This window comes from Salmo salar, chromosome 25, assembly GCF_965601325.2.
Source record: "Salmo salar chromosome 25, fSalSal1, whole genome shotgun sequence".
NCBI classification, from domain to species: Eukaryota; Metazoa; Chordata; class Actinopteri; order Salmoniformes; family Salmonidae; genus Salmo; species Salmo salar.
The window spans coordinates 23,755,948-23,782,815 of NC_138315.1; the positions used below are offsets into that span (position 1 = coordinate 23,755,948).

Below are 26,868 nucleotides of genomic sequence, written 5' to 3' on the forward strand. Positions count from 1 at the left end.
TGTATGATCCTAATCTTTGTAATAATAGTGATATCTCTCAGATGTCGGCTACATTATCTGCATTACATTCCCCAGCTGTTTGCATCCCAAATGGCACCCTATTATCTATTTATTGAACTACTTTTGACCAGAGCCCTATAGGTGCCATTTGGAACTCAGAGAGAATGGTAGAATGGCAGCCTGTTATGAAACAGTGATTAATGAAGGTTGTCTAAGGAGTGATGGATGTAATATGTCCGTTACTAGGAAGTGGTGTGATTGCTTTCTGTCGGTAGTCATGGATCTGTGATAAGGGAAGGAAATCCCACGTGCCAAAGCCATGAATGAGTAAAAATGATAAATGTGCATACCGATTCCACCAACAGTGAGCTAGTCCTGCAAAGCCATAGGAGTAGTAAGCTTTCTAGTGACACCATCAGAAATAAAAGTATAAAATATTCAACTAGAGAAATGTACACCTTTTTATTTAGCATTTAATTTTTTATTTACAGTAAAATTACAGGAAAATGTTTCTCAAGATTAGAAAATGTTATGCTGATGATTAGGAGCAGCGTGTCTTCTCTAGAGTGTCTTGAGACTTTTCCCAGACTCCACAGTTGTCCCTCACGATGAAATCGGGGAGGGGACTGTGGATTTGTCTCCATCCTTCCTTTTGTTCGTACGTACGTCTTGCCACAGAGATCCGGCTTTTACAAAATTACACTGATTGGCCAAGGCGTGGAGCTATAGTAATTAACTGAAATTTACTAGTCACACGCAATATCTCCATTAGCCCAAGGTGGTGGCACTGCATCATTTGTGCGGGACTACATGTTTACTGTTGCCTCTCAAGTAGCCAGTATGAAGAGGGACCATTTTTACAATGTCCTGTTATTGTGTTGTTTTTGGATAGGTTCTCTTTCATTTATCATTAACTGTAAGAGACAGTTGTGTTCCTTGTCTACTATGAACAACATTATAAACAGGAAACTAACGTTTGTTTATGTGCAGTACTGCAAAATTCTGTAAAATGTTATAAATCCACAAAAATTAAATGTATTTTGCCATAAAGTATTTCAACAATGTGGTTTTGTTCCTACTGATCCTGGTTTCACCTGTCGATGTTGAGGTGTTTAGGTTGGAGTGTTAACTCTGGTTAATACATAAGATCACACAGACAGGGTGTGACAACAACAAACTACATACAGTAAGGCTCAGTGAAAATATACTCAAACACCATTCACCAAATCGTAATGCTTTGCTTCGTTTTACCAATGCATAAAAACATTCCACAATAGGGGCTTACAGGTCTATCAAGGGGGAAGTCGTAACACAGTACGTCAGTCACCAAGCTACATCTTAGTGCTCTTCTCTATTGGGTTCAAGTACATACTGTTGTCTGTCTGGTCCATGTGGTATTTCTGGTTCTTTTTCAAGTTGTCTTCATCGTCGTCATTGACTGCCTTGTCTGGGAACAGCTTGTCTAGCTCGTCAGGGTCTACGTAGGTGTAGAAGTAAGCCATGATGGAGAAGATGATGCAGACTGCCACCAGGAGGCCAGCGAACAGCAGGAACTCCATCCACTGGGAATTAGAAGTTCGACTCAACGTTAAACACATTTAACACAGGTCTATGTTGTTATTTGAAAGCCATATTTATTACCCTGCTGTACTCTACTTGAGAAAGGGACCAAGACAGTAATGATGTTGTGATTGATTGCCCTCTAGTGGACTACCACAGACATTTGGTTCTGTTTTACTGTTTTTAACTGTTTTATGCAGTCTATGGGTTCAATGGTGCAATGACAAGATTTTCTAAACGGCACAGTGAAAACAAAAGCACTTTTCTACTACTGGGACTGGGACCTACCTGATCCAGACCTGCCCCCTCTGCGACGATCAGCACAATGACATTGCCAAAGGCTACAGTCAGCAGCCAGCCAGCCTGCAGCACTGACTTCATGTTAGCTGGGGCCTGTATTGAACATAGACCTATATATTGTTTATCATTGGTGGGGAAAAGCAGGGACAGATCACACAGCTCTGGGGGATAATAGTGATGATGCACACGTTCTTTACTCAAACATTATATTCTCTCCTTGTAAAGGCGGAATTCCAAATAATCAACCCATAACCTTGTAATCCCCCAACACATTTCATGTAGATCTGAAAGGGTTCAGGTTGGTATCAGCAATATGGTTTTAGCTTCATCTTGCCCTGTGAAAGGCTAGGTAGATTTTTCATCATATTGGACACCCCAATTCTTTCAGATATTCAGAGGTGCCTACAGTATATAGGCATTTTAGGCTTATTATCAATACTCAACCAATAACCAATTACCAATCACTGCTGACCTGTGAGTAAGACAACTACTGACCTGTGAGTAGGACAACTACTGACCTGTGAGTAAGACAACTACTGACCTGTGAGTAGGACAACTACTGACCTGTGAGTAGGACAACTACTGACCTGTGAGTAGGACAACTACTGACCTGTGAGTAAGACAACTACTGACCTGTGAGTAAGACAACTACTGACCTGTGAGTAAGACAACTACTGACCTGTGAGTAGGACAACTACTAACCTGTGAATAAGACAACTACTGACCTGTGAGTAGGACAACTACTGACCTGTGAGTAGGACAACTACTGACCTGTGAGTAGGACAACTACTGACCTGTGAGTAGGACAACTACTGACCTGTGAGTAGGACAACTACTGACCTGTGAGAAAGACAACTACTGACCTGTGAGTAGGACAACTACTGACCTGTGAGTAGGACAACTACTGACCTGTGAGTAGGACAACTACTGACCTGTGAGTAAGACAACTACTGACCTGTGAGTAGGACAACTACTGACCTGTGAGTAAGACAACTACTGACCTGTGAGTAGGACAACTACTGACCTGTGAGTAAGACAACTACTGACCTGTGAGTAAGACAACTACTGACCTGTGAGTAGGACAACTACTGACCTGTGAGTAAGACAACTACTGACCTGTGAGTAAGACAACTACTGACCTGTGAGTAAGACAACTACTGACCTGTGAGTAGGACAACTACTGACCTGTGAGTAGGACAACTACTGACCTGTGAGTAAGACAACTACTGACCTGTGAGTAGGACAACTACTGACCTGTGAGTAAGACAACTACTGACCTGTGAGTAGGACAACTACTGACCTGTGAGTAAGACAACTACTGACCTGTGAGTAAGACAACTACTGACCTGTGAGTAAGACAACTACTGACCTGTGAGTAAGACAACTACTGACCTGTGAGTAGGAGAACTCGAGGCCTGTGATGGAGAACATGACTTCTCCTGCTGTGATCAGGACGTATTGTGGAATCTGCCAGGCTATGTGGACATTGTTGGCCTTCACATCCTCCATTTTCTGGAGAATGATCTCTCCAGGATCCTGGGAAAAAAGTAAAGGAGGTTAGTACTGTATGCCAGTGCAGGCACTGAAAATGCTAACAATGCCAAGGTTGAGTGTTCAATTATCGCAGGGATCACATACACTTACTAGTTTAACTACCAGGTAGCTATTACTGGAGGTAGCTAGTACTGTGCTAGTCCAGGTATTTATAGTTATACTGGCATCAGGCTGTAGCAGGAAACACATATAGTATCTACAGTATGGTCTTTTGTGGTCTCATGTAAAGCCAGTGGCCTGACTCACTCCTTTGAGAATGACAGTGTACGAGGCTCCAAAGTCAAGCAGGCCCAGGGTGATGAGGAAATCCTGTGAGCCTGTTGTACACTTATCATTTGTGTACCTGTGAGAGATGGGATAGGTGAAGGATTTAGAGAAGGCAGAGGTAAAAGTGATCTGTGTCTACTGAGATATGATCTAGTATTGTATCTATTACCAATTTGTTAATATATCAGTCAGATTTTCAATGTTAGAAAATTAGGAATATCAATTATAGGATATTCTGTCAGTGGACTGGGATGAGATACTTTAATATTTGTTAAGGTGAACTACAATGGAAAGGAAATATGCAAGTCATACTCACTCTTTTCTTTCCACATTGTTATGGGGAGATATGCCATAGTCAGCAGGTACGTAAAAATCCACAGCACCCACTGTTATGTTCACAGCCTCGCTCCGTGTGTTGATGAATCTGTTCGAGACAGTGTACATGTTAAATGTTTCAGCTCCAATACATTTCTAAAGCAGGTATGCAGAGATGGGATAAAGTGTATTCATTGATCTATAGCTGAGAGTCATGGGGAACATGTATTTTTCCATTGTACAAGATGATTCACAAGATGAACTCTTATTCTTTCCTCCAGTTAAATTCACACATAAAAACATAATTACCTCAGGTACGCTTCCATTTTTTCACTTTTATGTATGTTGTCTGTCGCCTATATTATGAAAAAATAAATTAAAAAATAAACAGAAAAGATCATGAAAGTTGGAAATACAGAAATAATTTCTGTAGTAGGCTATTAAGAAGAGCTACTGGTCGTTCAATAACTTTTGTAATCATTATGGTGCTTCAGATCAGACTTCAGACTCACTAGTTTACACACAATCCCAGAACCATTGCTGTGCAGGACGAGAGTGTAGGCTTTCTGCTCTGTGAAGGTCTGGACACACTGGTAAAGAATTTCATTTTGGGTGACCGCCATATTGATGGTCTTGTTGTGTCCCCCTAGTTGAATATGCTGATATGCTGGTGGATCCTAATGGACAGACACAGTGGCAGAGTGAATTGACAAGGCTTACGTTCAACTATATAGCCAAAACAAAAGACACGCTGATTCAGAAGAACACACTCCTATCTGGTAGGACTGCTTTCTGTAAGAGCTGCTGTCAACGTTTATAAATACATGTGTTATACGCATAGCATTATCAACTTAAGTTAAGTTCATAGAAATAGAATTACAGGAATGTACAAAGCCACCCAGACCACAGCAATTTGGCCACACCCTCATGGGTACATTCATTCAATGGTTAGGTTACAGTAAAACATCCTGTTTGGTATTATCCTGTAATGTGCTTTACTGTTGTATTGTTTTACAAATCTGCCAATCTAGTTTACCTCATAGGATTTGATGGGTTGTGAGAAGAGGTTACTCCCGGGGATGTTCAGTTTGACGTCACTGACAGCCAGATTGTAGACCTGTAGCAGACATTGTCCCTGTGGCGCAGGCTCCACCACCGTTTTCTACCAGAGGCAAAGAGAAGATAGAGGGGACATTAGAATCAAGGTAGTCTCTCCCCACAGCTACAGCTGCTATACGTAGGGTAGAACGCCATGATTCTGTCACTATGGATTTAAAGAGGTCGTTCCAGAAGTTATTGAGAATTATGATAATCTTGCAAAAACACGATTAGAGATTGTTCTGGCCTTTGGCAAGTTATACAAACAAAATCTAAAGTGAAATTGAGCCAGAGATGTTTAGTCTTACCGTGACATTGACCTCCACCAAGGTGGCAGAACCGAAGGCCAGCGCTGCAAAGATCATACCCACAGCCATCTTCTTCAGCGGCCTGAGAAGAGATAGAAGAATCTGACAATCAAACAATCTGACCCCACACTATCCTTAGATACCTTACACTACACTCTTATAGACTTCTAAAGATGCCCTCTTGGATCTTAAGCACAAATTCATAACATATAGTACGAATTTGATTATTTTTTTTGCATGACATAACATAGCATTCGAAATGGATGACGTAGTATATGACTTGATGACGTAGTACACAAAACATGGGGACCACTTTTGGCTTGTGAGCACCACTTTCAAAACTACTGGCTGAATTTATACAAACGTTCGAGAGTGCATCTTTAACAGACTGCTTGACGGTCAACTCACATTGGTCAACATTGTCCCTAACACAGTTGTTACCACGCACTACTACACAGTACTAACCAGTAGTACACAGTTGATACTACACAGTAACAACAATTTCTGTTCTCAGAAATTATTAAATTGGTCAGTTGTTTTATATCTCTGTAGGAGAAGACGTTTGCACAACATTGTTTCCACGTATCTTTCACCCATCTCTATGACATGATAAGATCACGAGGTTTGGTAGAGCAGCTACAAATGTTTTCTTTATGGCCAACAGGCAGCTGTGTAAGCCACATGATGCCTGTTCTTGCACCATTCCTTACTCCCTTAGTTTCCTCATAAAAGATGACTGTGGAATGCTGTAGTGTCCACCGTCAGCTAAAGCCCCTGCTCGTTTAGAGACGGGCTGTATCTGAAAACATAGCCTTGCTTCCTTCATCCTTGTTTCCCCAATTATCCTTAAAACGCATTGGAGAAGAGGATCCAAGGTCCCTCCTCCAATGAGCTTTGATAGGAAAGGCAAGGAATTGAGGAAATAAGGACGGAGGAAGCCAGGATGAGACAGCTAGTGTTCAGACACACAAGGTCCACTCACGTGAGATTGATCCTACACAGGCCTATGAGTGGGTACACAACCATGTCAAAGATAGGCACAAACACTAGGATCAGCAGAGCGTTTAACATCTGAAAAAACAAGCAAGAACAAAACACAGGGCACACGCCTATAAATGACAATAAAAAATCCCCTAAAAATATCATAAAATCATAAAGGTTAATGCAGCATACTTATAAAAGACACCAGTAAATATTTGTGCTCAATGTTCTCAGTAAAAAGATAGCCTTATGGTGGTAATGTCCATTATAAAAGGGTTTGGGTTCAGGAGAAAACAAGTGTGATCTTAGTCAAGGCCATGAGAGAGATAACCTATGGTTACAGTTCTAAACTCAGCAAAAAAAGAAACGTCTTCTCACTGTCAACTGCGTTTATGTTCAGCAAACTTAACATGTGTAAATATTTGTATGAACATAACAAGATTCAACAACTGAGACATAAACTGAACAAGTTTCACAGACATGTGACTAACAGAAATGGAATAATGTGTCCCTGAACAAAGGTGGGGTCAAAATCAAAAGTAACAGTCAGTATCTGGTGTTAAACCTCTTCAGTTTTCATAACTGTGACCGTAATTGCCTACCGTCTGTAAGCTGTTAGTGTCTTAACAACCGTTCCACAGGTGCATGTTCATTAATTGTTTATGATTCATTGAACAAGCATGGAAAACAGTGTTTAAACCCTTTACAATGAAGATCTGTGAAGTTATTTGGATTTTTACAAATTATCTTTGAAAGACAGGGTCCTGAAAAAGGGACGTTTCTTTTTTTGCTGAGTTTAGTATAAAGATTATAAGCAGTAGTATTGTATTATATAGTGTTAGGAAGTGAGTAACCTAAGTTAGCAGGTGTGAAAAAACTATTGAGCGGAGGCCCCATATCCATTTTTCAGGGGAAGCGGAAGTTAGGTTTAAAATACTGTATCCCTGAAAACATCGTCTTTCTGTCGACCCCGCAGAGAGTGGGAAGAAAGTAAGGAACTGCAGGTACCTGCATTTGATCAGGCTTCAGGACAAATGTTGATCCCTGTAACATGGAGACAGATTTTACAACAAGATCTCAATTTCAGATTACAGTCAACGATAATAAAACAATTCAGAATACTATGAAATCATAAATATTGTACAATCACCTTTTACCACAGTTGTAAAGCACATTGCTACACAAGGAAATAAACTTACGAAGACCATTCACAACGAGACTGTTGTTATGTACTGTACATTGAAAGAAAGAAAAAGGAACTTACGAAGGCCATGTTCATCCGGGTGGCCTGGAGAGTCCAACGGGAACCCTACAGCATCACAAAACAAAGATGGCTGAAAGTTATCATGTTATCACTGGCCCATTCATTGTATTCTATAGCACTGGATAGCTGGTTTGCCGTCACCATTCACTTCAATGGCATAATCAGACCTCATTAATCCAACATGTCCTTGGCTTCTAACATGCCTAATGGAAAGCCAAACGAAATGTTCTTGCCTATAAACAACATAAATTCCCTTCCTTTAAAACTAAGATGAACGTTTTTGTTCTACTTGTTAGTTTGAATCACTGTGTTATATAAGAGGAATGTGCCCACGAAGTTTGGGTTCGGGAATGTTGGATAGAAGTGGGTTTGGAGTTTTCCCTAATCAGATGGTAGTGTGGTGCTGTTTGTTGTTGGCCAGAGGAGAGGAGAGGAACCTTAAGATCAAGCAGTGAGGCAAGCAGAACTTGGGGTCCCAGAGGGCAAAGCTGGTTGAAATTACTGTCTTAACTCAGTCCATACCCACTGTATTGGACTGTATCCCGGGTTTCGGAATCATGAAAGGTATTGCTTAGGCCGGGGCTTTTTAACAGCGAGGGTGGTGATTACTGTTCTCGTGAGGCTGGTTAGGGTAAGGGTAAGCGTTGGGTCCTTACCTGCTGGTCAAACAGAGCCCAGAACATGGGCAGAGGAATGTAGAGCACTAGAACCCTTAGGACCATCTTAATCTCATGGATCAGACGTCTCTGTAGAGAAACACATAGGAAACCATACATTATGGGTCACTACCAGGAGAGACTTCTTTATCCATACACATATTCCTTTTCCTGTAGACGTTCACCTCTAGGCCAGATCTCCAAAGACAATGCAATTTTATGAAAATCTTAGGGACAATAACGTTTTCTTATCTTTATTTTATCATATCTTAATCTGAAACATTGTTAATGGGGGCAGTTAAAAGCTCCATGAAGTCATTCTAGTCGTCACTGGAGTTAATCAGAAAAAGTTATTTCATTCTTGATAATCATACCGGATACTTGTCCTCTGCCCAGTCCAGCCAGTGTTTCTTCTTAGGGTCATACTTAGAGCTCTTCCAGCGGTTCTTGATGGCCAACTGTAGGATGGAGGGAACAGGAGCAGTCATGCTACAATATTAAGCACAGGGACAGAATTTCTCAGAGGTTTATCTTTCTGTAATCTCAGAACCCAGCACCAAATCTTGAGTGTGCTGGCCAGCAATGTTAACAGTCTGCCACGAGAGACATCTTTCTATGGAAGTATATGACTGCTGAGAGAGTGAGAGACAGATGACTTACCCCCATGCACTTACACACATCCAACAAGATGTTCCCTTCCGGTGGACTCTTCTTATACATCCCACTTCCAGAGATGAACACAACTACAAAGACATAAACATATAAAGAGTGGAGTTTGAGTAGATGTTGAGTAGAAGTTGTGCTAAACTCAGCAAAAAAAGAAACGTCCCTTTTTCAGGACCCTGTCTTTCAAAGATAATTTGTAAAAATCCAAATAACTTCACAGATCTTCATTGTAAAGGGTTTAAACACTGTTTCCCATGCTTGTTCAATGAACCATAAACAATTAATGAACATGCACCTGTGGAACGGTTGTTAACACACTAACAGCTTACAGACGGTAGGCAATTACGGTCACAGTTATGAAAACTTAGGACACTAAAGAGGCCTTTCTACTGACTCTGAAAAACACCAAAAGAAAGATGCCCAGGGTCCCTGCTCATCTGCGTGAACGTGCCTTAGGCATGCTGCAAGGAGACATGAGGACTGCCGATGTGGCCAGGGTAATAAATTGCAATGTCCGTACTGTGAGACACCTAAGACAGCGCTACAGGGAGACAGGATGGACAGCTGATCGTCCTCGCAGTGGTAGGCCACGTGTAACAACACCTGCACAGGATCGGTATATCCGAGCATCACACCTGCGGGACAGGTACAGGATGGCAACAACAACTGCCCGAGTTACACCAGGAACGTACAATCCCTCCATCAGTGCTCAGACTGTCCGCAATAGGCTGAGAGAGGCTGGACTGGGGGCTTGTAGGCCTGTTGTAAAGCAGGTCCTCACCAGACATCACCGGCAACAACGTTGCCTATGGGCACAAACCCACCGTCGCTGGACCAGACAGGACTGGCAAAAAGTGCTCTTCACTGACAAGTCGCGGTTTTGCCTCACCAGGGGTGAGGTCGGATTCACGTTTATCGTCGAAGGAATGAGTGTTACACCGAGGCCTGTACTCTGGAGCGGGATTGATTTGGAGGCGGAGGGTCCGTCATGGTCTGGGGCGGTGTGTCACAGCATCATTGGACTGAGCTTGTTGTCATTGCAGGCAATCTCAATGCTGTGGGTTACAGAGAAGACATCCTCCTCCCTCATGTTGTACCCTTCCTGCAGGCTCATCCTGACATGACCCTCCAGCATGACAATGCCACCAGCCATACTGCTCATTATGTGCGTCATTTCCAGCAAGACTGGAATGTCAGTGTTCTTCCATGGCCAGCGAAGAGCCTGGATCTCAATCCCATTGAGCATGTCTGGAACCTGTTGGATCGGAGGGTGAGGGCTAGGGCCATTCCCCTCAGAAATGTCCGGGAACTTGCAGGTGTCTTGGTGGAAGAGAGGGGTAACATCTCACAGCAAGAACTGGCAAATCTGGTGCAGTACATGAGGAGGAGATGCACTGCAGTACTTAATGCAGCTGGTGGCCACACCAGATACTGACTGTTACTTTTGATTTTGACCCCACCTTTGATCAGGGACACATTATTCAATTTCTGTTAGTCACATGTCTGTGGAACTTGTTCAGTTTATGTTTCAGTTGTTAAATCTTGTTATGTTCATACAAATATTTACACATGTTAAGTTTGCTGAACATAAACGCAGTTGACAGTGAGAAGACGTTTCTTTTTTTGCTGAGTTTATTCGACATTGGTTATTAAAAAACTGATTGTAAATATACTATGGCAATACAGTTTTATGAGTGTTGGTCTCCTCCAAAGAGCACTCCCTAACTGCAAACAAATTATCATCACTGTTGTCTTTCTGTCAGACCAAGGGGGAACTGAGGGGAGACGGACATGCGGGAGTTCCCAATGAGTTCCCGAAGTGAAGTCCTTTTGACATGTAAAAATGTGAATTCTAGGAGTTCCTAGAGAAGCCTTTTCCACCCATGGTCATCCCCGAATGGTTAGAAGTAAACAAGACCCTTACTCTCTGTTATAGTAAACTTCTTGACTACACACTGAAGAGTGTTGATGATGTGTGCTATCTGGGTGGGTGACATTTGTTTAGGAACTAAAACAAATTAGCCAAAAGACCTGCAGACTGTATTTACATATGTCAACAACATTTGTGTCCTGTTTGTATTGTTATTGTAACCCACCTACCGCTAAATCAAGCATATGTTATAATGGACAAGACCAGCAAGTAGCCAATACCAGCCGTGTGTGTGTGTGTGTGTGTGTGTGTGTGTGTGTGTGTGTGTGTGTGTGTGTGTGTGTGTGTGTGTGTGTGTGTGTGTGTATGTGTGTGTGTGTGTGTGTGTGTGTGTGTGTGTGTGTGTGTGTGTGTGTGCCTATGCATGTTTGTGTGTGTCTAACACAGTTCCGTGTTGTTTTGACTGGCGAGGCTCCATGTTTACCAGGCCCTACACACACATCGGTGTTCCTGCCATTAGGGTCTTTCTGCTGACTGCCTCAGAATCCCATTCTTCTTTAGGGTTCACTGCCTCTGCCAGGCTAAAGCATGCGCTATCAAAACAAACCCTGTTTTCCGACTCGGGGGCCACAGCCCCCCACTGTGACCCATAATGGTAGCTTGGCTATGTGAAAAGTAGCTCATGTATACAAGTCTGCTGCACAACCAGGTCTGTGCTGAATGCATTCAATACATACTTTACCCAGCAGGCAAGGTTGTAATCTGGTAATGTAATAACATCCTTTCTACCAGGTTTACTGACTGGGTATATTCTAGTCTCAAGTAGAAATCCAGACTGGCTTCATAAGAAGAGGTGTGAAGAAGAGAGTACACTCACCTAGAGCAACGACCATCAAAATCGCTGGTACTCCGAAGGCAAGAGCATAGCAGTCACCACCAAAACACTGCACATCTCCTGCAAGTGTAAGAACACACATACAGTACAGTTAAGCTGTGCTGTCTATGCAGCAGCCATATGCAATTTCAGAGGCCAAAGCGCTCACTATTAAGGTTAGGATTAAGGTTAATGTTGACACGAACCTCGCAATATTGGTGTGATGAGTGTCGATAAGACACTCCCACCATTGATGGACATGTAGAAAATGGAGAAGAATTTCCTCCTTTCATTTGTCTGAGGTGAGAGGGAAGAAAACCAATGATGGTGAACACTGTTTAATATCAGAAAATCAATTTAGATTAGTTATTTTACAGCTCAATAAAGTTGTTGTTTTCTTCCATTCATGGCTGAATTTCTATCATATTTCTACTTCAATAGGCCTTCAACAAAAGACATTTTAGTAATCACAGATGTTAGATTGAACCATCCCTCACATATTGCAGTGACGGTATAAAAGCAGGGGTTGGAACTGAAAATAGTTTCTAATTATTTTGTTCTGAACAGAAGTATTTTTTTTGTTCTTCGTTCCACTGTTCTGACCCGCAAAATAAAGTTCTGAACCGGTTTGGGCCCCAAAAAAGTACAGATACACACTACTGTTCAAAAGTTTGGGGTCACTTAGAAATATCCTTGTTTTTTAAAGAAAAGCAAAAAAATGTGTCCATTAAAATACATCAAATTGATCAGAAATACAGTGTAGACATTGTTCATGTTGTAAATGACTATTGTAGCTGGAAATGGCTGATTTTTAATGGAATATCTACAAAGGCATACAGAGGCCCATTATCAGCAACCGTCACTCCTGTGTTCCAATGGCACTTTGTGTTAGCTAATCCAAGTTAATCATTTTAAAAGGTTAATTGATCATTAGAAACGTTTTTACAATTATGTTAACATAGCTGAAAACTGTTGTGCTTATTAAAGTAGCAATAAAACTGCCATTCTTCAGACTAGTTGAGCATCTGGAGCATCAGCATTTGTGGGTTCGATTACAGGCTCAAAATGTCCAGAAACAAAGACCTTTCTTCTGAAACTCGTCTATTCTTGTTCTGAGAAATGAAGGCTATTCCATGCGAGAAATTGCCAAGAAACTGAAGATCTCGTACAGAGCTGTGTACTACTCCCTTCACAGAACAGCGCAAACTGGCTCTAACCAGAATAGAAAGAGGAGTGGGAGGCCCAGTGCACAACTGAGCAAGAGGACAAGTACATTAGAGTGCCTAGTTAGAGAAACAGACTCCTCAAAAGTCCTCAACTGGCAGCTTCATTAAATAGTACCCACAAAACACCAGTCTCAACGTCAACAGTGAGGCGACTCCAGGATGCTGGCCTTCTAGGCATGTTTTTTTACATTTAGCTTGACATTGAATTGCTTCACCAATCAGTGTGGATAGAACTGCTTGCTTTGGAACGGGTAAGCGATTTAATCTGTATAGGAAAGTAATTAAGAGCAAATTGTATTTTGCCGTAACAGCATAGTTTTAATCTTAGTGAAAGAAAAACACACACTGTGTTGCCAGTCACAGTGTAGGGCGTGAGATGCTACTGAAATTTTGCGAGCGGCTTCTATGGAGGAACGCCTTTGGTCTTCAGAACTGGTTTAACGTTGGACCAGAGCAAACATTAGCTCTGGTCCACAGCTCTTCCTCATTTATGGATCATGCTTGTAATGTTGTCAGTAAGCTACAAAGTAACCTATGCTTCAGAGGGGAGGGGCAGCCTACACATAAACGCATACCCACTGGCAAAGATTTCCAGCTGGCAGGAAGACGCTGGATTAAGTTTCTGAGTGACAGAGTGAGGGCTTTGCATAGGCTTTTTGTTGTAATTTGTGTGGGACTGGATAAAAATGCCCGGAATGTAAAATAACGTTATTTACCGGTTCCCATGCTTTTAAAATAAAGTTTCTGTTTCGGAACAGAAACAGAAACACTTTCGTTTCCGGTTTGGGTTCTGTTCCTCAAATAATTTCATTATTTTCCGTTTTTTTGGTTCTGTTCCCTGAAAAGTTCCAACCCCTGTATAAATGTTGGATATAATATTCTCTTACATGCTCTTCATCAAACTGGTCACCTCCGAACGCTGCTACACAGGGTTTGATACCTCCTGTACCAAAGGCTATGAGGATCAGACCCACCATAGACAGTACTCTAGAACACACACACACATACACATACACATACAGAGCACAGCGTTAGATGTCAGATTGGTCAACCCATTTACAGGGTAACATTTCTAGCTCTTAACCAATCAGTGATCAACTACCCACATGTGTATGGTTGAGTCCCCCACACTCGGTATGGCCCCAACAGACTTGACGATGTGACCGAGCACATAGACAACAGAGAGGTAGACAATGGTCCTGTGGATGACATGACACACAGTAGTTACTTTCACAATTAGCTTAGAATAGAATAGAATACTTGAAACCACAATAGATCAAACAGAGTATTTTTCCCTTTAAGGGATGAAAAGACCACCAAAAACCCTGAAATTTCCATCCCTAACTATAACATTTTCCAACAAGATAGAACTGCCAAACCCCCTTTGAGTTGCAATCTACTACAGAGATAGCCTGCAGAGTTCTGTTTTACTGTCCAGGTCTGTGCCCAAACAATTTGAGCTTCGAATTTTAAAAATCCACCTTTGCAGAAACAAGTCTCTCACCGTTGCCGCTTGCCATAGACCACCTTCTGCCCCCAGCTGTGCCCTGGACACCATATGTGAATTGATTGCCCCCCCATCTATCTTCAGAGCTCGTGCTGTTAGGTGACCTAAACTGGGACATGTTAACACCCCAGCCATCCTACAATCTAAGCTTGATACCCTTAATCTCACACAAATGATCAATGAACCTACCAGGTACAACCCCAAATCTGTAAGCATGGGCACCCTCATCGATATCATCCTAAACAACCTGCCCTCCAAATACACCTCTGCTGTTTTCAACCAGGATTTCAGCGATCACTGCCTCATTGCCTGTGTCCGTAATGGGTCTGCGGTCAAACAACTACCCCTCATCACTGTCAAACGCTCCCTAAAACACTTCAGCGAGCAGGCCTTTTTAATCGACCTGGCCCGGGTATCCTGGAAGGATATTGACCTCATTCCGTCAGTAGAGGATGCCTGGTTATTCTTTAAAAGTAGCATGCCCCATTAAAAAGCATGCCCCATTAAAAAAATGTAGAACCAGGAACAGATACAGCCCTTGGTTCACTCCAGACCTGACTGCCCTTGACCAGCACAAAAACATCCTGTGGCGTACTGCATTAGCATCGAATAGCCCCCGTGATATGCAACTTTTCAGGGTTGTTAGGAACCAATATACACAGGCAGTTAGGAAAGCAAAGGCTAGCTTTTTCAAACAGAAATTTGCATCCTGTAGCACAAACTCCAAAATGTTCTGTGACACTAAAGTCCATGGAGAATAAGAGCACCTCCTTCCAGCTGCCCACTGCACTAAGGCTAGGAAACACTGTCACCACCGATAAATCCACGATAATTGAGAATTTCAATAAGCATTTTTATACGGCTGGCAGTGCTTTCCACCTGGCTACCCCTACCCCGGTCAATAGCCCAAGCCTCCCCATTTCTCCTTCACCCAAATCCAGATAGCTGATGATCTGAAAGAGCTGCAAAATCTGGACCCCTACAAATCAGCCAGGCTAGACAATCTGGACCCTCTCTTTCTAAAATTATCCGAAATTGTTGCAACCCCTATTACTAGCCTGTTCAACCTCTCGCATCGTCTAAGATCCCAAAAGATTGAAAAGCTGCTGCGGTCATCCCCCTCTACAAAAGTGGGAGACACTCTAGACCCAAACTGCTACAGACCTATATCTATCCTACCCTGCCTCTCTAAGGTCTTCGAAAGCCAAGTTAACAAACAGATCACCGACCATTTCGAATCCCACCGTACCTTCTCCACTATGCAATCTGGTTTCCGAGCTGGTCATGGGTGCACCTCAGCCACGCTCAAGGTCCTAAACGATATCATAACCTCCATCGATAAGAGACAATACTGTGCAGCTGTATTCAGCGACCTAGCCAAGGCTTTCAACTCTGTCAATCACAACTTATCGGCAGACTCAACAGCCTTGGTTTCTCAAATGACTGCCTCACCTGGTTCACCAACTACTTCTCAGACAGAGTTCAGTGTGTCAAATCGGAGGGCCTGTTGACCGGACCTCTGGCAGTCTCTATGGGGGTGCCACAGGGTTCAGTTCTCGGGCCGACTATTTTCTCTGTATACATCGATGATGTCGCTCTTGCTGCTGGTGGTTCTCTGATCCACCTCTATGCAGACGACACCATTCTGTATACTTCTGGCCCTTCTTTGGACACTGTGTTAACTAACCTCCAGACAAGCTTCAATGCCATACAACTCTCCTTCCGTGGCATCTAACTGCTCTTAAATACAAGTAAAACTAAATGCATGCTCTTCAACCGATCGCTGCCCGCACCTGCCCACCCGTCCAGCATCACTACTCTGGGCGGTTCTGACTTAGAATATGTGGACAACTACAAATACCTAGGTGTCTGGTTAGACTGTAAACTCTCCTTCCAGACTCACATTAAGCATCTCCAATCCAAAATTAAATCTAGAATCGGCTTCCTATTTCGCAACAAAGCATCCTTCACTCATACTGCCAAACATACCCTCGTAAAACTGACTATCCTACCGATCCTTGACTTCGGCGATGTCATTTACAAAATAGCCTCCAACACTCTACTCAGCAAATTGGATGCAGTCTATCACAGTGCCATCCGTTTTGTCACCAAAGCCCCACATGCTATCCACCATTGCGACCTGTATATCTTCTTGTTGGCTGGCCCTCGTTTCATATTCGTCACCAAACCCACTGGCTCAAGATTCATCTATAAGTTTTTGTTGGGTAAAGCCCCGTTCTCTCAGCTCACTGGTCACCATAGCAGCACCTACCCATAGCACTTGCTCCAGCAGGTATATTTCACTGGTCACCCCCAAAGCCAATTTCTACTTTGGCCTCCTTTCCTTCCAGTTCCCTGCTGCCAATGACTGGAACGAATTGCAAAAACCACTGAAGCTGGAGACTCATATCTCCCTCTAACTTTAACTTTAAGCACCAGCTGTCAGAGCAGCTCACAGATCACTGCACCTGTACATAGCCCATCTGTAAATAGCCCATCCAATTACCTCATCCCAATACTGTTATTTTTTATTTTTTTGCTCCTTTGCACCCCAGTATCTCTACTTGCACATTCATCTTCTGCATATCTATCACTCCAGTGTTTAATTGCTAAATTGTAATCATTTCGCCACTATGGCCTATTTATTGCCTTACCTCCCTTATCTTACATCATTTGCACACACTGTATATAGTCTTCTATTGTGTTATTGACAATGTTTGTTTATTCCATGTGTAACTCTGTGTTGTTGTTGGTGTCGCACTGCTTTGCTTTATCTTGGCCAGGTCGCAGTTGTAAATGAGAACTTGTTCTCAACTAGCCTACCTGGTTAAATAAAGTTGAAATTTTAAATATATATATTTTTTAAAGTGGCTTCTACATCTAACTCACTTGAACTTGCCCAGCCAAGAGTCAGCAATGAGGGCCCCCAGCACAGGGGTGAAGTAGCAGAGGCTGGAGAAGGCATGGTACACTGCTGTGGATAGGTTCGGGTCCCAATGCAGGTAGTTGATGAAGTACAGTGTCAGCACCGCTACAAAGAAACACAGTAAGCACCAGGTTAGGGATCAGAGTTTTGCAATATAATAATGTGGCTAAACTATCTTTTTTCAGTTTTGTTTGCTATAATATGTATATATTTACTTATTTTCAATTAGCGTACAATACAATTCACCAAATACAATTTTGAGACCCACTATCTCACTGACTACTACAATGTATTTTTTATATGTGAGACTCCGTAAACTCTTTACTACTGAAAATAAGGATGGGATTATGTAAACTCTTTACTACTGAAAATAAGGATACGATTATGTAAACTCTTTACTACTGAAAATAAGGATGGGATTATGTAAACTCTTTACTACTGAAAATAAGGATACGATTATGTAAACTCTTTACTACTGAAAATAAGGATGGGATTATGTAAACTCTTTACTTCTGAAAATAAGGATACGATTATGTAAACTCTTTACTTCTGAAAATAAGGATACGATTATGTAAACTCTTTACTTCTGAAAATAAGGATACGATTATGTAAACTCTTTACTTCTGAAAATAAGGATACGATTATGTAAACTCTTTACTACTGAAAATAAGGAAACACACTTAAAACCTTTTAAACATTAAGTCCCCTATTTAGGAGACTTTCGTTATAATGTAATTGTTTTACCAAGGCATATCAAGGTAATTGGCTTAGTAATCAACTTCTGTTACACTGGGTTTTCACCAACAACGAATTTGACTGCTTCAATTAATTTAGCCTCAAATTACTCTGGGGTATCCGGTCACATATCCACAGCCATTGGAGACTTGGGAGTACCACCTTAACGCTCATTCAGTGATTGGACTGTCTGTCAATTTGTGTCGGAACGGTACATCACAGGCACATAAGCTGCATATAGCTGCAAAACTGAGAGTTTACTGGAGCGTTAGACAGTAGTTCCATCGTTCTATGACAAACACACATCGATTTATATAGAAATTAATTTAAAAAATGTAACAGTTTGAAGATGTGAAACAAAACCACTTTGTTCATCACAGTGGGACAAACTAAATAATAGATGAAAGATGAGATTGTGATGAATCAGTAGAGTTGCTGGCCAACTCTGTGGTACGTTCACAGGGAGAGAGAGACTACAACGAATGAGAGCAGTCCACCAAGAAATGAGTCAGATTTTCCCTGACCACTAGTTACAGTTTAAGTCGGAAGTTTACATACACTTAGGTTGGAGTCATTAAAACTCGTTTTTCAACCACAAATTTCCAACAATTGCATAGTAATTTTTCCAACAATTGTTTACAGACAGATTATTTCACTTATAATTTACTGTATCACAATTCCAGTGGGTCAGAAGTTTACATACACTAAGTTGACTGTGCCTTTAAACAGCTTGGAAAATTCCAGAAAATGATGTCATGGCTGTAGAAGCTTGGAGGTGTACCTGTGGATGTATTTCAAGGCCTACCTTCAAACTCAGTGCCTCTTTGCCTGACATCATGGGAAAATCCAAAGAAATCAGCCAAGACCTCAGGAAAAAAATTGGAGACCTCCACGAGTCTGGTTCATCCTTGGGAGCAATTTCCAAATGCCTGAAGGTACCACGTTCATCTGTACAAACAATAGTACGCAAGTATAAACACCATGGGACCACGCAGCCGTCATACCGCTCAGGAAGGAGACGCGTTCTGTCTCCTAGAGATAAACGTACTTTGGTGCGAAAAGTGCAAATTAATCCCAGAACAACAGCAAAGGACCTTGTGAAGATGCTGGAGGAAACAGGTACAAAAGTATCTATATCCACAGTAAAAAGAGTCCTATATCGACATAACCTGAAACGCCGCACAGCAAGGAAGAAGCCACTGCTCCAAAACCGCCATAAAATAGCCAGACTACGGTTTGCAACTGCACATGGGGACAAAGATCGTACTTTTTGGAGAACTTTCCTCTGGTCTGATGAAACAAAAATAGAACTGTTTGACCATAATGACCATATTTATGTTTGGAGGAAAAAGGGGGAGGCTTGCAAGCCAAAGAACACCATCCCAACCATGAAGCACAGGGGTGGCAGCATCATGTTGTCGGGGTGCTTTGCTGCAGGACGGACTGGTGCACAACACAAAATAGATGTCATCATGGGGCAGGAAAATCACGTGGATATATTGAAGCAACATCTCAAGACATCAGTCAGGAAGTTAAAGCTTGGTCGCAAATGGGTCTTCCAAACGGACATTGACCCCAAGCATACTTCCAAAGTTGTGCAAAAAATTAAGGACAACAAAGTCAAGGTATTGGAGTGGCCATCACAAAGCCCTGACCTCAATCCTATAGAAAATGTGTGGGCAGAACTAAAAATGTGTGTGCGAGCAAGGAGGCCTACAAACCTGTCTCAGTTACACCAGCTCTGTCAGGAGGAATGGGCCAAAATTCACCCAACTTATTGTGGGAAGCTTGTGGAAGGCTACCCGAAACGTTTGACCCAAGTTAAACAAATGAAAGGCAATGCTACCAAATACTAATTGAGTGTATGTAAACTTCTGACCCACTGGGAATTTGATGAAAGAAATAAAAGCTCAAATAAATCATTCTCTCTACTATTATTCTGACATTACACATTCTTAAAATGGTGATCCTAACTGACCTAAGACAGGGAATTCTTACTAGGATTAAATGTCAGGAATTGTGAAAAACTGAGTTTAAATGTATTTGGCTAAGGTGTATGTAAACTTCCGACTTCAACTGTATATAAAACATTATTAGGCAGCTCAAATCTTATAGCATGTCAATTGTAAATGTTCATAGCATGACATTTGAAAATGAAATCTATGATGTGAGCTTTCTAACAGTGTAAGGCATTACAACCTACTGTTCATGGCACTCTCATGAAGATATGTTTTATATGCCCATCCACTTAACATTGACGTTCAACGGGTGGCACCCTTTTCCCTATATAGTGCACTACTTATTAATACACTACATAAGCAATAGGGTGTCATTTGGGACGCATTATATCTCTTTTTTCTTTAAGTGTGTTTCACAGGAGAGGATGTAAATCAGACAGTCAGACAGTCAGACAGACAGACAGTCAAAAAGAAAGACAGAGAGACAGAGAGACAGAGAGACGAGAGCAGACAGACAGACAGACAGACAGACAGACAGACAGACAGACAGACAGACAGACAGACAGACAGACAGACAGACAGACAGACAGACAGACAGACAGGGGGTCTAGATCAAGTGAAATGAAGTTCAGGTCTGAGGCCAAAATAGATACCTGGTGTGGTCCCTCTGTCATAACGGCCTCATTGACTTATCGAATTTGACATGGGCTTTTGCTGCTTCTCATGACCAGGGCCATGCACAGACATGCTCAAAATAACAAAGGACACATGTCAGATCCAACTTCAAATATGGATGCCTGCCCGGCACCCTGCCCGCCACCCACATCCAGTGGCCACTGCATGCAAGTCAAACGAGTGTGCTCTTGGGGCGGAGGAGGGGATTCAAGAGCTTATGAAAGTATCTAGCTTGATGTGCAATTCGTTACATTTAAAATGAAAAGAGACTCAAAATAAAATGTAAAAGTACGTAATAACATTTTTTTAAATCCATGGAGCGAGGGCACTTTCATAGGAGGGCAAATGGGCAGTTGAGCCCCAGTGGCAGCCACTGATTGGCTGAATACTGGACTTTTTTTTTAGATGATATATCACGTGATCTGTGCATTTGAACAACAGCATAAATACACCTACTTCAACCGAATGATCGCTGCTGCACATGCTGCCACTGTTTTGAACAGATTAGATTATACTATTTAGATTGAGCAGCTAGCTCACGTCACAAACGAATAAGTGCACCAGGAAGAACACAACAAGCATTATTTAACTGGGGATATCTAGCTAACATAATGTCACAAAGCATGATGCACTAGCCAGGTAACTTTCATTCTGAAATAACTTCCTATTTCTGAGTTAGTCAGATATTAGTTTAGAAAGACTTGAAATTGGCATGGGAGCTAACTAGCTAGCAAGTTACTAGCAGCTATAGCTAGCTAGCTGCTTTTCAAAGTTAGATAACTAGTTAATTTGACCAAAAAAATCGACCAAACTATTTCTCAATGTTTCTCAAAATGACTGTAGCTGGCTGATTCATTTGATTATGCTTTGTGATACAGTTTTAAAATGTTTTAGTCCACACAACATGTTGCCCTGTCACTTACAGTAGGACCTGATGAACAACATGGTGGGAAAAAATAAAATTAGTCATGCTTTCTTGTGTTATAAAATCCGCTATGAGAAAGTTGTAGCTAGTGTATCGCTGTCCTTCGATACTTGTTGGATGTAGTTGTCCGGTTTATCAGGTCCCAGGCTACCATGACTGTTATTATTATTTATTTACATGTTAATTACAATTTGCTTTTTGCTTTAGGGCCATCTGTACCTGATAGAGCAGATCTAGTCTCACATGCTAGTAAGCTGTCTGATGCAAGAGAATTATTGGGAGGGAGACTAGAGCAGAACCAGAAGTTCTGACTGAACAGACGCACATTTAAGGGCCCCAGAATGGTCCATTTACTTTTTGCTGTTGTAATTTATGCTATTTATGCTCCTGTGATTTCATTGGGTCAGTTCGCTATTCATAAGCAAATAGGTGGCAAAACAATCCATGTTGGTCTTCCCTGTGGCTCAGTTGGTAGAGCATAGTGTTTGCAACGCCAGCATGGTGTGTGCAACGGCAGGGTTGTGGGTTCGATTCCCACAGAGGACCAGTACAAAAAAGAAAAAAAGAAATGAAATGTATGCATCTTACATTGTCATTTAGCAGACGCTCTTATCCAGAGTGACTTACAGTAGTGAATGCATACATTTCATACATTATTATTTTTATTTTTTTCTGTGCTGCCCCCCCGTGGGAAACAAACCCACAACCCTGGCGTTGCAAACACCATGCTCTACCAACTGAGCTACAGGGAAGGCTGCATTCACTACTGTAAGTCGCTCTGGATAAGAGCGTCTGCTAAATGACTAAAATGTAAATGTTCACATGTGCCCACGGAGGTAGAGCTGCTGCTGCTGGCAGTTACTGAGGGGCAGAGTAGTAACTGAACAGCTTGTTTTGAACAATATATTTTTGAAACATGAAAATGTACACATTTACCACACTTTTATGAGGATTTAAAACATAATCCATGAATTATATACATTTTATTTACACTGAACAAAAATATAAGTGCAACATGTAAAGTGTTGGTGTTATGTTTCATGAGCTGAAATAAGATCCCAGAAATGTTTCATACGCACAAAAATATTATTTCTCTCAAATTACATCCCTGTTAGTGAGCATTTCTCATTTGCCAAGATAATCCATCCACCTGACAGGTGTGGCATATCAAGAAGCTGGCCTACATACTCACCAGAAATGTCACCCATTGAGCATGTTTGGGATGCTCTGGATCAACATGAATGATAGTGTGTTCCTGTTCCCACCAATATCCAGAAACTTCGCACAGACATTGAAGAGGAGTGGGACAACATTCCACAGGCCACAATCAACAGCCTAATCAGCTCTATGCGAAGGAGATGTGTCGTGCTGCATGAGGCAAATGGTGGTCACACCAGATACTGACTGGTTTTCTGATCCACGCCTTACCTTTTTTTTTATGTATCTGTTACCAACAGATGCATATCTGTATTCCCAGTTAAGTAAAATCCATAGATTAGACCTAAATAATGTATTTCAAGAAACGTATTTATTTATATGAACTTATATGTAACTCAGTAACATTTTTGAAATTGTTGCATGTTACGTTTATATTTTTGTTCAGTATAATTTAAAATATATATTTTTTTGACCAGTCAAAGTGGGGTGCTGCCCCTAATGCCCTAATGGGAGGGCCACCGCTGTTGAACCCTATCTGTGTGTAACCAACTCCACATAGCTCCCCAGAAGAAAGGCACATTGACACCCACACTTCAGGTTGACTCAGTTTTTATCTGCAGTAAAAGATACTAAACAGTGATGACAGGCATTGCCAGGACGGTCACAGCCACACGTTCACTGCTCTCAGAATATCTCTCAGACTCAATACACAAAGTGATCGTAATGGTTGCGTTGTGTTTAGAAAATAACAAAAATACAGAAAAGCATACATGCGGTAAAAGATATCACACAGTGATGACATGCTTTGACATGACGGTCACAGCCACACGTTCACTGGTTAGGTAGGACACAATATATATTTTAGATAGGAGCAACAGTAGTGATACATACTCTCAATCTGAAGTGATATTAGTCCATAAATACAGAGCACAAGTACAACCCTTTTTATACAAACCTTTTAAGGTAGTAAGAAAATAAACATTCACTTAATATTTCAATAAACCACCAGCTAGCAAATCACCTGCTAGCAATTGCTAGAGTGACATTGTAGTGCAGTGACCCAACGGTGCTAGTTAGCGCGTCATTAACATGGCTAGCTAAGCCAGCAAAAACTTGGTTAACTTGCCGAAATATGTCTTAAATACATTAACGGCAAAATACATATATACATAGTCACATTCGTTATTGACTTCAGAATATATGAACCAGTTTTCCAAAGACACTATTGTGTTATACAGTTTTAAACAGTTTTATATACAGAGGAAGAGGCACAAACATGCTCTCAGAATATCTCTCTCAGGCTGAGGAGCAGGCAGACCAACTTCCCAAATAGGGGAGAAGCACTCAAAACCCACTAGCTGTTCTTTCAAAGCAAATATTACAATGTCCGAAGACCTCTCGTATTGCCAACCTTACTACAATGGCAGCAAATATTCTTATGAATTCAGCAACACATAATGAAAGGAAACTTTATTTATATCACCCCTTTTCCTGAAGTGAATGGTTTCACCTACAACTCCGCGAACTGCGGCGTTCTTTGATATCTACATTGCCCGCGAGGTTGATGGAAACTCTACATTTTCACTTTGTCACATGTACACTTGCCTGCTCATGTCGCCTGTTTGTGTCTTAGTTAGGTTAACTATCTTTCAAGCCATTGTAGGAGAACCATTCTTAGTAATGTTCTTAGTTAGGTTCTTACTTAGGAGAACCATTCTTTATTATATTCTTAGTTAGGTTCTTAGTTAGGAGAAACATTCTTAATTATAGGTTACTATACCTTTCATGCCATAGTAGGAGAAGCGTTCACAGAACTCATTCACCACTATAAAGGAGATGCTGACAGGGTAGTTGGTCCCACATAGTTTCTGAGAAGAAAGGAGAAAGAGAGACAGAGGGACAGAGAGAGGGGAGAAGGGAGAGAGAAAGAGAGCGAGAGAGAGAAATGCAGAGAGATAGAGGGAGAGAAAAAAAGAGAGAGGGTACATAAGGACTATGCACAGTTTACTGGAGTAGCCAATATCCATTCTAACTACAATCAGTTAAACAATACAATTATGACATTGTCCATTCATGGTACAAAGAAATGACAAGTACTACTAAGGTCTGAAGAAGAAGAAATTAAAGTTGAAATGTCGCTCAACTAAGAAACCAAGAAAACAAAGATGCCACTTTCCAAGAATCATCCAATCGATATCCATTGTGCCTGTTCAAGGCACTTTCCAAAGACAGGACCATGGATATAGTGCAATGAAACATGAAAGTAGAGAAATATCAAAAATTACCGGTGATTTGCTTGTCTTTCCATTTTCATGAATTTTCAACTCATGTTCTGTAAGGAAATCACAAAATAATTTAACATTGGAGGTATTGCATTTACAAGATGCATGTACATGACATGACGTACTGTATCTACATTTAAAGTAACTGTCCAGTGTTTCCAGATTTCTATGAAATAAGACCTATAATTAATTACAATATGATTAAAATCGTTTTCCTTCCAGTTTTTTAAATTATGATTAAAAAGCAGCTTTTCTGTGTTGGAATGGTGTGGGTGTACCCCAACAACAGAATGGTGTGGGTGTATACTGGTCCATAAAAATATGAACGCAAGTAGACCGCTGATTGGCCAGCTCATCCTCATCAGGAAATAGTAAGCATTTTTTAAATGCCTGTTTGAGATATAGGTTTGAGTTGGGGTTTTTGGAATGTTTTTTTTCTACAATGTATGCTTTGGCCACAAGTACCAGTATATGTCACGTCCTGACCATAGAAAGATGTTATTTTCTAAGGTAGAGTAGGTCAGGGCGTGACAGGTTTTTTTCTCTCTATGTTTTCTATTTCTATGTTTAGGTTCTAGTTTTGTATTTCTATGTTGGGGTTTTGTTTAGGATGATCTCCAATTAGAGGCAGCTGGTCCTCGTTGTCTCTAATTGGAGATCATACTTAAGTAGGGGTTTTTCCACCTGGGTTTTGTGGGTGATTCATTTTGAGTAGTGTATCACCTCTGCTTCACTGTTTGCTGTTTTTGTCATTCAGTTTCATTATGTATTGCATAGTTTCACAGTATAAATAAAATGTGGAATGACACACATGCTGCACTTTGGTCTGCTCATTCCTACGAAAACCGTGCCAGTATAGGATAGGACAACATTATTTAAGTATGAGTTAACAGAATATGAACTTTTAAAAGTGAGCTTTTCACTGGACAGTTACTTTAAGCATAATCTCTAATAAATGCAGGCCTTCTGTCAAATGCAATGAAATCCCACCCGTATTGCAGTATTCACGCAGTGACAAATACTAGTCAATTAGGTGCATAATTTCTGGGAATTGCCATACTGACTATTAATAATAAAATAATAATTCATGCCAGACTACTCATTATTATTACGCTCTATGGCCTATGAGAAGAGAGTGGTTTATGGTAATAATAGGTCAAATGAATACAAACGCTCCGATGATGCGTCTGTTGACTCAGTTCCATTGCAAATAGACAGATGTGATGGAAAACATATTCAGAAGTTTCGCAGTCAAAACCAAATACTAAATGCAAAATTACAAATTACACATATTTCAGCATTTCTATAAATCGAGCACATGTTACACATTTGCCTACATCCATCCATCTTGTCAAGCATTGGCATGCATAACGACAATCATTCGCCATTTGTCACTCTACAAAAACTGAAAACTATTGATAATAAAGTTTGTGTGTAAAACTCTTTCCTTCAAATATGCATGGACCATAGATCCAATAAAAATACATGCATTACCCTTTCGTGTCTCCATTTCTTCAGTTTTTTCTGGAGTGTTTTTGGCACACTAGCGTCGCATCGGTCGGTGGACCTCTTGACGTGCATCCAAGTCCGTTCCTCTCTTGTCTGTGACTCTGAGCGCACTGCGCAGTAATGGAAAACGCAGCTCTCTTATAACATATGTTCAACCCCTTAGTTAATATTCGACTCCAGATCCATGAATTTGTGACTTCAAGAGCTGTTCAGTACAGATCTGTTACTGTCAGTAGAATAGCAGATGTTACTTT

At 41.2% G+C, this 26,868-nt stretch overlaps 1 protein-coding gene across 1 annotated transcript; it reads right to left on the reverse strand.

Moving 5' to 3' along the window:
• Nucleotides 1-1,230: 1,230 nt before the first annotated feature.
• Nucleotides 1,231-26,868, reverse strand: LOC106586419 (solute carrier family 15 member 2). The gene is made up of 23 exons (XM_014173652.3): nucleotides 26,600-26,868; nucleotides 25,109-25,155; nucleotides 24,604-24,691; nucleotides 17,336-17,477; nucleotides 14,046-14,138; nucleotides 13,827-13,926; nucleotides 11,920-12,010; nucleotides 11,717-11,794; nucleotides 8,964-9,046; nucleotides 8,678-8,761; nucleotides 8,304-8,393; nucleotides 7,648-7,692; nucleotides 7,392-7,427; nucleotides 6,385-6,473; nucleotides 5,403-5,484; nucleotides 5,033-5,158; nucleotides 4,509-4,673; nucleotides 4,306-4,352; nucleotides 3,998-4,105; nucleotides 3,661-3,757; nucleotides 3,253-3,396; nucleotides 1,849-1,953; nucleotides 1,231-1,562 (listed from the first exon to the last, which is right to left on the reverse strand). The coding sequence occupies exons 1-23, from the start codon at nucleotides 26,613-26,615 to the stop codon at nucleotides 1,332-1,334; spliced, it is 2,187 nt and encodes a 728-aa protein (XP_014029127.1). The 5' UTR covers nucleotides 26,616-26,868; the 3' UTR covers nucleotides 1,231-1,331.